We start from the raw sequence: 17,024 nt of genomic DNA, 5'->3' as shown, positions 1-17,024 counted from the left end.
GATTTCAGGTCCTAGAGGTCGCAGAGAGACGGCGGTAATCGCATTTTGTAGCCCAAGCTCAAACTAAGAAACTTGCAAAATTTCATCCTCCTCCGACTTTATCTTCATGGGGTAAACTGGGCCGGAAGTTTGGACCCTCCCACCACAGCCCCCCTTTAACGTTGTCCGATAGGTTTGAAATTTAGAAGTTAAGCTTTCCTAGGGCCCGGAAGCTTATCTTCGAAATTTCAGCTCAATCCGATTACTCCTTCCCTGTTTTCAAAAAAACCAAATATAGCCACTTAAAGTTCCTTTCTTTTTTTTTTCTTAGCCACGCCTACAGGCCACAGTTGGCAACGGATCCGGTTGAATGAGGACTCATTTGAAGCAGAATTCGACCTGTTAGGTCCTTTTGATATTTTCAGACCGAAAAAATTATCCACCGAATTTATATTTACGAAAAACCTTCTTTTCCTATATTAGCCCATGTTAATTTTTCCTACCACAACCCCCCTTTAACGTTGTCTGATCGGGCTGAAATTTAGACGATAATCTTTCCTGGGGCCTGGAAGCTTATCCTCGAAATTTCAGCTCAATCTGATCACTCCTTCCCTTTTTTCCAAAAACCAAATATCAAGTTTTTTGGGAATTTGCTTGCGTCGAAAATAGCTTCGATATACTAAAAAACAATTACTGTTGTGTCTGTATAGTCTAGCGCTTACACTCCGGACTTTCAGGCGGAAAACCCGAGTTTGATTCACAATTAGAGCAATTTTTTTTAATACTGAATTCAAACTTTAAAAAGAAACCCAGTTTCTTTTTTAAATTATTTGAAAAAAATTACGTTTTCTAAAGAGTTAAAGAGGCTGAGTTACAAGGAGCAATAATAAGTAATAAACTGTACAAAATGTGCAGAAATTATTTGAAAAAAAACTACGTTTTCTACAGAGTTAAAGAGGCTGAGTTACAAGGTCGAACCTTAAAACGTACAGGGATTAGGAGGCACAGTTGGGGCTGCCGCCCCCAAACCCCCGCTTTCGCAGCCTTTAAATAAAAAAAAGTTTTTTAAACTGAAAGTAAGGAGCGACATTAAATCTTAAAACGAACAGAAATTATTCCGTATATGAAAGAGGCTGTGCCCTCCTCAACGCCTCGCTCTATACGCTAAAGTTTGACTTTCTCACAACTCTTTTTTTAAACAATAAAAACTTTAGCGTAAAGAGCGAGGCGTTGAGGAGGGCACAGCCTCTTTCATATACGGAATAATTTCTGTTCGTTTTAAGATTTAATGTCGCTCCTTACTTTCAGTTTAAAAAACTTTTTTTATTTAAAGGCTGCGAAAGCGGGGGTTTTGGGGCGGCAGCCCCCCAACTGTGCCTCCTAATCCCTGTACGTTTTAAGGTTCGACCTTGTAACTCAGCCTCTTTAACTCTTTAGAAAACGTAGTTTTTTTCAAATAATTACATTTATAGAACACCCCTCAGTATATTCATGAAGACTATACCTTTCCACAGAGCTTTTGACCATAGTGTTCTCAATCTTTTTAGGATGTATGGAGCGAGTGGGAGCTCACGGAAAGTGAGGAGGTCCTTCTTTGTACTAGTAGAGCCTTCGAAGGTACCGATGATGATATAATGGAAGTTCATTATACTGAAGATGGACTTTCATATACGTCAGAAGATCTGGTACGGCGGGGGCCTTCAGGTCGTCTTTGCATAGAAGACGATGAGCGGTTGGCTCCTAGTTTGCCTACAATGAGAGTACGCGGCGATTTATTTGAGGACATGCCCCCTTTGATCGATATAATGGTCAATGATGAAGAAGATGAGGTTCAAGTACTTGAACCGGAGGTTGAATGTATACCACCTCCTCTGGTGAATATAGTGATAGTAGAAAATAATGCTGATGATGATGATGTTCAAGTAATTGAGCCTGACATCATATATTTAAAGAGTATTATAAATATTGATTTAACGAATAAATAAAGGATTAGAATAATGATTTTATTTAAATAGCATGGACAAAAATTAAATGTTGATTTCTTAAGAAAAAAATTACACAGCTAACTTCTACGAAATTTTTTTATCTTTGATAGAAAACTTGACTGTGGACTGAGAACACTCTAAGGGGTGATCTAATCAATCTGAACTATTCATGTACAGAAGTCTGCTGGTATTCTTACTCTATGCATATCGAGTATGAGAAAATTAAAATAGCAGAAACAAATTTATTGTATGATTATGGTATAAAACTTATCAAGCATATCAAAATGGGATTTATCGTAAAATGGTATATGAGAACACTTCCACCATGGTTTCCGTTGTTTAAAATCCTTTTCGTAGAATGACCTCTTATGTTGTCTCTTGAAGGGCTACTTTTTCTCTTCTCTTGGAGCATAATCATCATAATAATCCGAGTTATATCTTGCACTATACACATTTTTCTTTGGGTTTTCACTTCTGTCTTTTACGCTATAGAAAAAGCCCTCTTTTACTAGTCTCTTCTTTTGATCTTCCTTTTCTATCATATCAATCCTTCTTTTATCTGAGCTTACTTGCAATCGGTCTAAATTTCTCTCCATGTCACATATAATTTTTCTTCTCGTTTCCTCCTGATTCTTCTCATCTGTCTCTGCCTCTATGCTGTCTAAACATTCAGTAGGTTCATGTGAATACTCAAAATCATGAAAATGTCCTTTACAAATAGAACAGTTGTAATAAAAGGATATTTCTAACTCAACTTGTTCACTCATGTTATTACTCTGCTAACTAAAAACTTAGTGAATTCTATTCACAGACTAATAAAACTATAGCAAAAACCCGTTCCTTATATTCCCACCGCCGCTAATATGTAACCATCCCTCTGATTGGCTGAGAAGGGGGATGTATCCGTCTCGCTGATTGGCTGAGAAGGAAACATGTGATCTAACTGTTTCCGGGAAACTCATAACATTTGGCTAGAGCAACAACAACAAATACTATTTCTGGATCATAACATTTGCATCGGGGCAACAACAAGAAGGAAGTGTCATTGACCTGCCCCCATTAGACTCAATAATCCATGAACGGGACAAAGTTTCTTTTTTTCAAATTCTCACTGACAAAATCCGAGAAAAACATCAAATAAATCGAACAACACACATAACCATCCAAGAAAACAACCATCAATGTGAGAAAATTCCTGGTTTTTCAAGTGAGAAAAATTCTGTTTTTTCATTCTCAGTGAGAAAACCATAAACCACGGGGTTCGTACCGGGCTGGTACCCCCCATTCTACTATATTTATCAGAATTTCGACTATGCTGAACAAAATGGCTATCTCAAAATTATGATCTAATGACTACGAGAAAAAAATGAGCGTGGGAAGGAGTCTAGTTGCCCTCCATTTTTTTTGGTCAATCAGAAATGGAACAAGAATTTTTAATTTTAGTTCCACTTAGTCCTCCCACAATATTCTAGGACCACTGGGTCGATACGATCACCCCTGGAAAAAAAAAATAAATAAACACGCATCCGTGATCTTTCTTCTGGCAAAAAATGCAAAATTCCACATTTTTGTAGATAGGAGCTTGAAACCTTCGCAGTAGGGTTCTCTGATACCCCGAATATGCTGGTGTGATTTTCATTAAGGTTCTATAATTTTTAACGGGTCTTTCCCCCCTTTTTCGAAAATCGGCCAAATTTCCTCAGGCACGTAATTTTTGATAGGTAGAACTAAACTTGATGAAACTTATATATTTGAAATCAGCATTAAAATTTGATTCTTTTGATGTATCTATTGGTATCAAAATTCTGCTTTCTACAGTTTCGTTTACCATTGAGCCGGGTCGCTCCTTACTTACAGTTCGTTACCACAAACTGTTTGATATAAATTGTTTACTTTAGTTTTTAAAAGTTTAGTTCATATTAGGACGAAGGGTGTATTTTCTTATTTTTACTACAGGCTGTTTGTTAAGCCAACATAACAACAGTAAACTGCAAATTGTTCTTATAAATATTTTGCTAAATTAATGCCTTAACTAATTACCTTGCTTGAACATAGACTGGTCAGAAAGATCAGCAGTGTCCATTATTCCTGTAAAAAAATCCAATTAGACAGTGAGATTGCTTCCCCCAGTTGCTGTTCCACGTAATTTCATTTCTTCAAACTATGATTAATTCACATTTTTGGCTATATTATATCCTGAAAAAGGACAATACAAAAAGGGCCAAAAAACATTGCATCTACGTTCTTGAAAAATTGAAAATTACAAAAACTTAATTCATCAGATCAATAAGCTCATTAGATCAATAAGCTCAGATTAAATACTGACTTTGATTCAGAGAAGGACAATTAACAAGAATTTTATCATGACAAGATATTGGCCATGTTTGAACAGTGAAAACCTTAAAGAACTTTCAGTATGAAGACTGGTTTTAGCTTTGTCTAACTGATCCTAGATTTTGGAGGAAGAACTCAGGCAGGATCATTTGTTTAGATTTTACCATTACCTACACCCATTAACTAAATTTAAAGTTAAGATCCAAGAAGTTCCTGTAACAGTTAATAAATCTATTTTTGGTGGAAATCTTATCTAGACAGTATAAACTTCATCATAACCAGGAAGTGACCTCATGTTTGATTATAGCTCCAGAAAGTTCCACTGTAAAGAAAGGTTTTATAAGTAGTTGTAACCTTGGTTTTGGAGGTAACATACAAAAAAGAAAGGGGTGGTCCAACTGTTACTTTACCTTTCTCGGAAATGGCAGCAAAGGTCATAGGTCTGAAGTTGTCAGTATCTATGAGGATATACTCAATAGGCAGATTGAATGGGAATTTAAAAAATCTTTCCACCTCTTCCAGGGCAGTAATGTAGTTTCTGTGTGTAAAACTGTAGTTTGAAAATAGCAACAAAATACAAGAATGTTGTCAAGAGCCATTATGAGTAATTAATTAAAAAAAACTTTTTCCAGAAAATAAGGTTTTCAAAGAAAAGTAAAGAACTCCATTAAACAAAAAATTAGCAAAAATAAAATAAAATAATCTACCAAGCATGGAACTTCCCTAAATCAGCATCGATAAATAAATGAAACCCAAAACGAACAGAAATTACAATAAATAACCGAGTCAAACTCAAAACGAGCAGAAATTAACCTAAGTAGGGCGCAAAACCCCAATGCCTTCCAAGGCCAGAACAAAATTTGCGCTTTACTGAAAAAAATATAAATCTTTTTACTTTTATAACTTTAATAAATCAAATAATATTAACATTTTGATTACTAAATATCAGTATATGTATATTAACCTGACAATGCACATTCATTTGTACTTTTTAAAAATCACCCGTTTAAAAATCTGGACACAAATAGTACTGGTTAATTTAGTTTCATACCTCCTCTAGCTGATCTGAAATAGAAAACTTGATACCTTTCGCAAAAAAATCTGTTTACTTTCTTTGATAGCTTGGACACACTTACGCTATCTTGATTTGGTTAAATTTTAAGAGCAGAACCAGCCCCAAAAGTTTGAACATAATGCCCTCAGTCGTTCTTGGGATACTGCTGAGATGCCTTATTGGGAATTGGCATTAACACAGTGTATTTTGATTTAATCTTATGGAAAAATTTTTTTTTTAAACATAAAGTAAAATGGGTGGGGGGGCGTGGGAGAGGTATTAGTCTTCCTCCAATCACTTTCGACTATTAAAAAGGGCATCATCCCTTTCTATTTTGAATCAAATGAGCCCTTTTTGAAGTTCCTACGACAACTCCTTCGATACAAAGTGCCCTGGTCTAAACAACAACAACAAAATAATACATTATACCCACATCGATCTTTACTATAAAATTGTCAAGCCTACCAATTACTTTCGAATATTAAAAAGGGCACTAGGCATTTCGATTTCCAATCGAATGAGCATTTTTGAGTTTCTATAAAAACACTTCCTATAAACACCTTATATGCCCCAAGGGCATAAATTACAACTCTTACCCTAAGGGCTGTGAGGGTGGTTGTCATCCTCTAAGACCTAATTTCCAGAACTTTCAACTACGTTACATAAAATGGCTATCTCAAAATTTTGATTGGGTGTGTCTGGGGAAATGGTGGGCGTGAGAGGGGCGTTAGTCTTTCTCCAATCACTTTCAACTATTATAAAAGGCACTAGTCCTTTCAATTTCCTATCAAATGAGCCCTTTTGAAGTTTCTACGACAACGCTTTCAATAAACACCTTATATGCCCCCTGGGGATAACTTACAACCCTCGCCCTGAGGGCTGGGGGGGGGGTTGTTATCCTCACAGACCTAATTTCCGGAACTTTCTATTACGTTGAACAAAATGGCTAACTGAAAATTTTGATTGGATGTGTTTGGGGGAATGGTGGGCGTGAGAGAGGGGTTAATTACGTCCAATCACTTTCAACTATTAAAAAGGCACTGGCCCTCTCAATTTCCAATTGAATGAACCGCATTTGAAGTTTTTACCACAACTCTATCATTAAAATCCTTATATGCCCCCAGGGCATAACTTACAACCTGTGCCCTGGGGGCTCTGGGGGGTTTGTCATCCTTAAATACATAATTTCCAGAACTTTCAACTACGTTGAACAAAATGGCTATCTCTAAAGTTTGATTAAATGTGTTTGGGGAAATGGAAGGCGTGAGAGGGGGGTTAATTACTCTCCACTCACTTTCGACTATTAAAAAGGGCAATTTCAATTTCCAATCAAATGAGTCCTTTTTGAAATTTCTACAACAACAGGCTATCTTTTCTATATAAATCTTATATGTCCCCAGGGCATAACTTACAACCCTTGCACTGAAAGCTCTGATTGGGTTATCATCCTAAAAGACCTAATTTCCAGAACTTTCAACTACTTTGAACAAAATAAACATCTCAAAATTGTAATTAGATGTGTTTGGGGAAATGGTGGGCGTGAAAGGGGAGTTAGCTGCCCTTCAATCACTTTCGACTATTAAAAGGGCACTAGCCCTTTCAATTTTCAATTGAATGAGCCCTTTTTTATATTTTCACAGCATCGCTTTCAATAAAAACCTCACCTGCTACCAGGGCATAACTTACAACCCTTGCCCTGAGGGTTGTGGGGGGATGGGCTGTCATCATTAAAAGACCTAATTTCCAAAAATTTCAAACTTGCTGAATAAAATGGCTGTCTAAAAATCTTGATTGGATGTGTTTGGGGAAAAGGTGGGCGTGATAGGGGGGTTAGTTGCCCCGAAATCACTTTTGACTATTAAAAACGGCTCTAGACCTTTGATTTTCCAACCGAATGAGCCCTTTTTCTAGTTTCTACGACAAAGATTTCAATAAAGACTTATATGCCCCAAGGGCATAACTTATAACCCTTGCCCTGAAGATAGCGGTGGGAGTGTCCTGCTCAAAGGTATAATTTCCTGAACTTTAACTGCGTGGACCAAAATGGCTATCTCAAAATTTTGATTGGATGTGTTTGGGGAAATGGTGGGCGTGGAAGGGGTGTTAGTTGCCTTCCAATTACTTTCGACTATTAAGAAGGGTACTCGCCGTTTCAATTTCTAATCGAATAAGCCCTTTTTGAAGTTTCTATGACAACACCTTCTATAAAAATCTTATATGCCCTCAGGGCATAACTTAAAACCCTTGCCCCAAGGATTGTGGAGGAATGTCCTCCTCAAAAATACATTTTCTATCTAGTTATTAACTACGCTGAACAAAATGGCTATCACAAAATTTTGATTGGATGTGTTTTGGTGAATGATGGGCATGGGGGGGGCTAGTTGCCCTCCAATCACTTTTGACTATTAAAAAGAGCACTAGCCCTTTGAATTTCCAATCGATTGAGCCTTTTTTGAAGTTTCTACGACACAACCTTCTATAAAAACCTTATATGCCCCAAGGTCATAACTTAAAACTCTTGCCCTGAGGGTAGTGGGGGAGTGTCCTCCTCAAAAAGATATTTTCTATCTGGAAATCAACTATGCTGAACAAAATGGCTATCTCAAAATTTTTATTGGATGTGTTTGGGGGAATGATGGGCGTGTGGGTGCTAGTTGCCCTCCAACCACTTTTAACTATTCAAAAGGGCACTATCCCTTTGAATTTCAAATCAAATGAGTGTTTTTTGAAGTTTTTACAACGACGCCTTCTATAAAAACCTTATATGTACCCAGGGAATAATTTAAAACCCTTACCCCGAGGGTTGTGGGGGGTGTCCTCAAAAACACATTTTTTTCTGGAAATCAACTATGCTGAACAAAATGGCTATCTCGAAATTTTGAGTGGATGTGTTTGGGGGAATGATGGGCGTGAGGGGGGGGCTAGTTACCCTCCAATCACTTTTAACTATTAAAAAGGGCACTAGCCACTCCAATTTCCAATCAAATGAGCCCCTTTTGAAGTTTCTACGACAACTCCTTCGATACGAAGTGCCTGTCGGAGAAAAAAAAACACATTGTGGCCACATTGTTCTTTACTTAGGCACCGCTAGCGCGTTGCCTATGATAACTTTAATTAGATTAGTTTCCTTGGTGTAAGCCCAGATAAAACAAGCATTCTGACAAACCGTATGTATATTGAAGTGAAAACAAGCATTATGACAAGTCATGTGAATTGAAGTGACCAGAGCTAATAGTACTACCCGCTCTTGTTTCATAATTCAGTATATTGTAGATATTGCTATCAAGTCCCGAGTTAAAAAACAACCTTAGACTAATTTTATTTTTCTCTTTGATAGGGCGGCATAAACCTTCAACACCTATTTGATTATATAATAAAATTTAATAGAAAAGAGAAAAGGATGAATCAATGTGTCAATTAATTACCACCACCTTCCTTACTGGAGTAGTATCTGGACTTCTGTATCTGTATCTGTTTTCCACTTTCTAAATAAATGGATTTATCCCCATTTAAATGTTTACTTGCTTGTTATAGAAAGGCAGTTTCGTCTGAGAAAAGGATACCTAATTTTAGGTGTTATGTCAAAATTACTGGAAGTTCTATCCTTGCTATATTATTTGAAACACATCAAATGAATCTTCCAATACCTTAATTTGTCTTCAAAAGAATATTAGATTAAAACCAATGAAATTTAAATAATCATAAGACCCTAGGAATCTAAACAAGAAGGAATCAGACCTGGGGCTCTGTATTGCCACGCGAGCAGCAATCCATTGTGCTACCACAGGATAGAACCTGATGTGACAGAAAATTTCAGCAAGGAAATCCTGGGTTCAATTTGATTATTAATTGTAAACAATTGAGAACTGCTTAAACCATTGAGAGAGAGAGAGATTTGAGGACTGAGTTATGTGGCTAAGATGCATAAAATATCAGCCATAAACCAACTTACAAAACAAGAAACCACAGTTAAAATGGAGGCAACTCTGATAAACCAATAAATGGAAAGTTTCCAAATGTAGGCTAGTAATGTAAGAATTTAGTTAATTTAGAACATAGTTTAATTTATAACAGAATATACTGTCTTGACAGTGACTTCCACGATACTACCCTATTGTCAAATAATCACTGTAATGACAAAATTCGTTCTTTAGACAGATTGAACAATTCTCTGCATATTATGTTATCAGAGATGGTTCAAGATAAGAGAACCTCCTACCCTCTTTAATGTCTGGATATAGCCTAGAGCTATATAAAAAAGTTTACTGATTTCAAGGATTAGCCAATTTTTGTACTTATTTCTTATCAACATTTCATTACTCTTAGGAAATGTATCATTTACTATTATTGCAAAATTTTTGAATCCCTAAAGTGAAACTCTCTTCCTTTTTATGCCAGTTGAACCCCTAAGGTGAAACTCTCTTCCTTTTATGCCAGTTGAACCCCTAAAGTGAAACTCTCTTCCTTTTATGCCAGTTGAACCCCTAAAGTGAAACTCTCTTCCTTTTATGCCAGTTGAACCCCTAAAGTGAAACTCTCTTCCTTTTTATGCCAGTAGAACCCCTAAAGTGAAACTCTCTTCCTTTTATGCCAGTAGAACCCCTAAGTGAAACTCTCTTCCTTTTTATGCCAGTAGAACCCCTAAAGTGAAACTCTCTTCCTTTTTATGCCAGTAGAACCCCTAAAGTGAAACTCTCTTCCTTTTTATGCCAGTAGAACCCCTAAAGTGAAACTCTCTTCCTTTATGCCAGTTGAACCCCTAAAGTGAAACTCTCTTCCTTTTATGCCAGGTTGAACCCCTAAAGTGAAACTCTCTTCCTTTTATGCCAGTTGAATCCCTAAGGTGAAACTCTCTTCCATTTTATGCCATTAGAATCCCTAAGGTGAAACTCTCTTCCTATTTATGCCAGTAGAACCCCTAAGGTGAAACTCTCTTCCTTTTTATGCCAGTAGAACCCCTAAAGTGAAACTCTCTTCCTTTTTATGCCAGTAGAACCCCTAAAGTGAAACTCTCTTCCTTTTTATGCCAGTAGAACCCCTAAAGTGATACTCTCTTCCTTTTTATGCCAGTTGAACCCTAAAGTGAAACTCTCTTCCTTTTTATGCCAGTAGAACCCCTAAAGTGAAACTCTCTTCCTTTTTATGCCAGTTGAACCCCTAAAGTGAAACTCTCTTCCTTTTTATGCCAGTAGAACCCCTAAAGTGATACTCTCTTCCTTTTTATGTCAGTTGAACCACTAAAGTGAAACTATCTTCCTTTTTATGCCAGTTCAACTCCTAAAGTGAAACTCTCTTCGTTTTTATGCCTGTTGAACCCCTAAAGTGAAACTCTCTTCCTTTTTATGTCAGTTGAACCCCTTAAGTGAAACTCTCTTCCTTTTTGTGCCAGTTGAACTAAGAAAAAACAACATCTGATATAAAATTAAATACTAAGTTCATATTACACATGAATCTACTCCAAATTCATTGATATATTGATCAACTAATATAAACTATTAATTACACCTTTTTATTTTGGTAAATCAAAGCACATTTAAAGAAGTTTAAAAACAGGACAAATTAGAAGAAGAAAGATTGAATTATTGAGGTTAAAATCAAATTTATTTCTTCAGAATAAATGAATTAAGAATCGATATCTGCAAAAAATTAATGATTTCTTAATTAAATCATTTAGGTTTACCACCAAATATAATGAGAACCCAGGGGCAAATCTACAACATTTTCATTATGGGGCAGGGGGGAGAGGGTTTCAATACCTATTTGATTATATAATAAAATTTAATAGAAAAGAGAAAAGGATGAATCAATGTGTCAATTAATTACCACCACCTTCCTTACTGGAGTAGTATCTGGACTTCTGTATCTGTATCTGTTTTCCACTGTCTAAATAAATGAATTTATCCCCATTGAAATGTTTATTTGTTTGTCATAGAACGGCAGTGTGGTCTGAGAAAAGGATACCTAATTTTAGGTGTTATGTCAAAATTACTGGAAGTTCTATCCTTGCTATATTATTTGAAACACATCAAATGAATCTTCCAATACCTTAATTTGTCTTCAAAAGAATATTAGATTAAAACCAATGAAATTTAAATAATCATAAGACCCTAGGAATCTAAACAAGAAGAAATCAGACCTGGGGCTCTGTATTGCCACGCGAGCAGCAATCCATTGTGCTACCACAGGATAGAACCTGATGTGACAGAAAATTTCAGCAAGGAAATCCTGGGTTCAATTTGATTATTAATTGTAAACAATTGAGAACTGCTTAAACCATTGAGAGAGAGAGATTTGAGGACTGAGTTATGTGGCTAAGATGCATAAAATATCAGCCATAAACCAACTTACAAAACAAGAAACCACAGTTAAAATGGAGGCAACTCTGATAAACCAATAAATGGAAAGTTTCCAAATGTAGGCTAGTAATGTAAGAATTTAGTTAATTTAGAACATAGTTTAATTTATAACAGAATATACTGTCTTGACAGTGACTTCCACGATACTACCCTATTGTCAAATAATCACTGTAATGACAAAATTCGTTCTTTGACAGATTGAACAATTCTCTGCATATTATGTTATCAGAGTTGGTTCAAGATAAGAGAACCTCCTACCCTCTTTAATGTCTGGATATAGCCTAGAGCTATATAAAAAAGTTTACTGATTTCAAGGATTAGCCAATTTTTGTACTTATTTCTTATCAACATTTCATTACTCTTAGGAAATGTATCATTTACTATTATTGCAAAATTTTTGAATCCCTAAAGTGAAACTCTCTTCCTTTTTATGCCAGTTGAACCCCTAAGGTGAAACTCTCTTCCTTTTTATGCCAGTAGAACCCCTAAAGTGAAACTCTCTTCCTTTTTATGCCAGTTGAACCCCTAAAGTGAAACTCTCTTCCTTTTTATGCCAGTTGAACCCCTAAAGTGAAACTCTCTTCCTTTTTATGCCAGTTGAACCACTAAAGTGAAACTTTCTTCCTTTTTATGCCAGTTCAACCCCTAAAGTGAAACTCTCTTCCTTTTTATGCCTGTTGAACCCCTAAAGTGAAACTCTCTTCCTTTTTATGTCAGTTGAACCCGTAAAGTGAAACTCTCTTCCTTTTTATGCCAGTTGAACCCCTTAAGTGAAACTCTCTTCCTTTTTGTGCCAGTTGAACTAAGAAAAAACAACATCTGATATAAAATTAAATACTAAGTTCATATTACACATGAATCTACTCCAAATTCATTGATATATTGATCAACTAATATAAACTATTAATTACACCTTTTTATTTTGGTAAATCAAAGCACATTTAAAGAAGTTTAAAAACAGGACAAATTAGAAGAAGAAAGATTGAATTATTGAGGTTAAAATCAAATTTATTTCTTCAGAATAAATGAATTAAGAATCGATATCTGCAAAAAATTAATGATTTCTTAATTAAATCATTTAGGTTTCCCACCAAATATAATGAGAACCCAGGGGCAAATCTACAACATTTTCATTGTGGGGCGGGGGGGGGGAGAGGGGTCTAATTTCGGAGGTTCAAGGAGCATGGGCTGTATAATGATTTTTCTCCACATTACTGGGGGGGGCAATTGCCCCCCACCTCCTTGCCCCTTCCAAACGACGACTATGTGAGAACCTGTGCATTGTATAGTTTGGAACCACCTAAAGGGGTCAAAAATTATCAGCCGCACCATAAGAATATTGCACATGGCCTGTTTTGAACCAGATAGCACAATAACAAAAGAGTAATTTCTGTCATTCTTCACTAAACACTGTTTCAATTTAATGGTTGTTACAATGCCAATTGCATCTGAGTCCCCTCTCCCCTAATGTTGTCAAGCATAGCCAAAGGCTGTGTACAAAACTTTCTAATTCTATTAGTTTGCATGATTTTTTGTAAATCTTTCACAACAAGATTTGCTTCAAAATGCTGCCAATATTAGCAGTATTACAGCAAAATTCCTATTATAATGTGGACACTATAATAGAACGAGTAGAATTATACCATTCAATTATCCATTCAAAATATCCTGAATTTTATATATCACAATTTTATTTCTGTGAAATAACCATTTTGGTGTTATATTGTCATGGAACGGACAGCAGCAGTAATTATTATATTTAAAAAGAGATTGTATGGATAATCTAATGGTATATTTCTTATTTTTAGTATGTGGAATTGAGAATCAAATGACTGGCATAGTTTGTCCTTATTATGTTTAATTCAGAAAGGGTCAGGCTTTACCAAATTTGAAATGGTAACACTTATTGAATTTTCAGTGTTGTAGGGCAAATTGAACAGAATATTTTTGTTGGAGTTAGTAATGTCTAAAATAAAATAAATTCAGTTTAGGCCTTCATCACAACCTTCCCTGAGTCTTTCTTTAGGCTGCAAATTGTTAGTTTGTTTATTCCATGACTGATCCCCTTGCAACTGCAAAATAAATGTGACTACAATTACAACAACCTGCAACTCAAAGTAAGATTGCTTACAACTGTAACTACTAGTTGCTCTGACTAATTTCAAGTAGGACAACTTGAAACTGCAACTACTACTACTGTAAATATATACATTCGTCACTGTAATTACTTTTGAAGGCTAATACTAGTAATTATGACTACATATGACTGCAACTACACTGCAATTGTGATTGCTGACATAATCAATCAGTTACCTAGCTTGGTAATTACATCTATAAATTTATAGATATTGCAATTATTTTGTATGGTAAAACATGAGCAAAAACCTCACATTATCATTCTATGCTCTTTCCAAATACCATTTTGACCCTTAACTCTTAAACCAAGGGAAGTCAAGAAGCTGCTTATGAATCTATATTTTTAGAAGAAGCCATTTTTTTCATTTAATATCTGTTAGGTAGTCTGAAAATTCAAACTATCTTTATTAAATCCCACTTAAGAGAGTGATGTTGAAACAAAACCTTATTGCAACAAAGATAATACATTTTTCAGTCTGGTTTCTATGTGAATTCTGTTAATAGTCTAAAGAGTCCCATAAGTTATTTTTCTCTACTCTAAACACACTTTTTATCTTTCATATACAATCGTGACAGTCTACTTTCATATACAATCATCATCCATATACAAGTAATCAAATCAAACACAAATAATTAAAATCAAGCAGTCTTTTCTGCATGTATGAACACATTCCATTTTCTAGGCTTTGTTTAAACCCTTTCTTTGGTTACAGAAAATGGTTAAAATATTGGTTAAAAACCTACTATGGTTATCATAATTCCATTTTGATACAGTTATATACTCCACAGGCATTGATTCATCATAATCCAATTTAATGATTTTTATAAAATTGCTGTGTTCACTTTAAGTCATTAGTGTTACTCTCATTTTAGTTAATATTTATATTGACAGAGTATTCAGATAGCTAAGAAACAAATGTACCTCAAGAATCAGAATTTCATCCTGAATCCAAATATGACATTTTTTGGTATAAATTTAGAGTTGGTACTATTGACAAGGAGACATGTTAAGAAAACAATTCTTACTTTAAAATATGTATAATGATCCTAGTTAACATATTATCCAAGGGGAGGATTTTTAGAGGAATTGATGATAATGCTCTCCCCTTGGATAATATGTTAACTAGGCTCATTATACATATTTTAAAGTAAGAATTGTTTTCTTAACATGTTTCCTTGTCAACAGTACCAATTCTAAATTTATACCCATTTTTTTCCACTGCGAATTCAATTATAACCTAGTTTTACTTAACCAATTCTCTCTAAACTTATCAAAATATATTGCCCATATTATATATATTTCCCATGCGTTCACTGATTCTTAAATTTGGTAAATAATTTCTAAAAACAAGCTGGATCGTCATGATAAAACATAAAATCATGCATAAATCAATTAACTATCAATACTTACAGCAAGTGAAAAAATTGAGAGACTATGTGAATATTTTACTCTAGAATTCTGTTAAACCATCTTTATTGCAAAATAAAACTGATAAAAATATAAAAACCAAACCTTAAAATAAAAACACCAAACTAAAATTGGATGACCCTTTCTTAGTAATGGTGAAGGGGTAACTGAATAAAAAAGTTTAAATGGTTTAAATGGCATTTCAGAATTTCATTTTGCGTAAAGCACTTTTAAAGGCTGATCGCTTTCCAGTTTGAATGTTATCAGAGACTCTATTCGATTGCCTTTTATTTTATTCAGTTACCCTTTCACCGTTACTAGGAAAGGGTCGTCCAATTTTAGTTTCGTGTTTTTTTTTTAATGTTTGGTTTTTATATTTTTATCAGTTTTATTCATAAATGATGAAGGTAAATAAGAGGTATTTAACCAAATATTTGCATAAATTTTCAATTTTTTAACTGGCTGTTAATTGTCCTCGTTTTCTTCCTTTCTTCGCGATTTTTTGTTTTATCTTAAATTTGTTACTGCTGATTCAATTCTTGAATTAACTGTTTCTAACAAGATTTATGCTAACACAGGTGTATAAGCCATATCTAAAATAAGAGAAAAAGGTATCATCTTTGAGGGTCTATAAAAGGCTTAAAATGGAATTTACAATGAAATTGATTGTCATATTTGGATTCAGAATGACATTCTCATTCTATAGGTAATTTTGTTTCTTAGCTATCTCAATAATCTCTTAATATAAATATTTACCAACCCTTGTACCCATAAAATCAATCAACTGCTATGAAATCAAGAAACAAAAAATACAGAGGATATATAATTTGGGTAAAATTCTAGACAATCTACTTTTTGATATCTTGGAAAGAGGTTAGGTTAAAAGAATGAAACATTCAGGAATCAATCTACAGACTAAAGTATGTCCAGGGAAGGTATTTTGAAGTACCTAACCCCCACTTCTTCTCCCTCTAGAGGGCACTGGTCTTTGATGACCTTTATAAATCTCTGTGTTTTAAAAGTGAAACGTATTTTCTTATTCTTCTTCTTCTATTTAACAGCAGGCGGGCTTTTCAGTAACACTATTTAGCCCTTTTCCTTTTGCTTCACTCTGTGGGCTACAGAGCTACTGGCTTGATTGCCTCATATTTATTAGATATATTCAGATATCTTTCAGCAGATCTTTCGACTCTAGGAGTTCAAATATAAGATGATAGATGTCGATTTCTATACTCTGTGTGCAGGTATAGTTGGCTAGGCTCTTGGCTGATAGTGGGATTTTGTGGTGTTTGAAGTATTTTAACAGTTTAGAAAGCAAGGTATGTTGTACAGACGTCAGCATATTACATTCAAATAGGCAATGGTCAATTGTTTCATTATTCATATTACAATGCCTGCAAAGAGGGGACAGGGGAATTGAACCACTTGAATTAGAAAGCTTATATGAGAATGCAAGAAAATTTAGTCCATTTGTTCCAGAACGAATTCTATGATAAATTTTAGAAAGATACTTATTGGGAAAGGGGGAAAGGATAGGATTAATCTTATTAAAATTAATATCTGATAGCCTCCATCGGTAAATATCTCTAATTGGGATTGGTCTCCCACTTGGCTGGTCAATATTTATAGCATTTTTTGCTATTTCATCAACCTGATGATTACCACTTATGCCAGAGTGGCTAAGAATGTACTGAAAGTAAGTTTTTATGCCATTTGAAGCAAGATTATCAATAATACTGAGACAATGATAAGTGTCAATGTCCAACTTATAT

General features: G+C 34.9%; 1 protein-coding gene across 6 annotated transcripts in view; it reads right to left on the bottom strand.

The window, feature by feature from the left end:
* LOC148947939 (uncharacterized) overlaps positions 1-17,024 on the bottom strand; it is a 56,636-nt gene that overhangs the window by 28,629 nt on the left and 10,983 nt on the right. For 4 of the 6 annotated variants that reach the window (XM_089095598.1, XM_089095593.1, XM_089095594.1 and 1 more), the window contains one exon: positions 4,005-4,160. In XM_089095598.1, the coding sequence (XP_088951724.1) occupies positions 4,005-4,047 (43 nt within the window). In that variant the 5' untranslated portion in view covers positions 4,048-4,160. Of the gene's footprint in view, positions 1-4,004; positions 4,161-14,588; positions 14,739-17,024 lie in introns of those variants that run through there. The other 2 variants (XM_089095596.1, XM_089095597.1) reach the window with 2 other exon arrangements.

This window comes from Artemia sp. Qi Xiang Cuo, chromosome 10 (assembly GCF_049724085.1).
Source record: "Artemia sp. Qi Xiang Cuo chromosome 10, ASM4972408v1, whole genome shotgun sequence".
Taxonomy (NCBI): domain Eukaryota; kingdom Metazoa; phylum Arthropoda; class Branchiopoda; order Anostraca; family Artemiidae; genus Artemia; species Artemia sp. Qi Xiang Cuo.
Note: the sequence above shows the minus strand (reverse complement) of the source record. Positions and strands in the feature narration are given on the sequence as shown.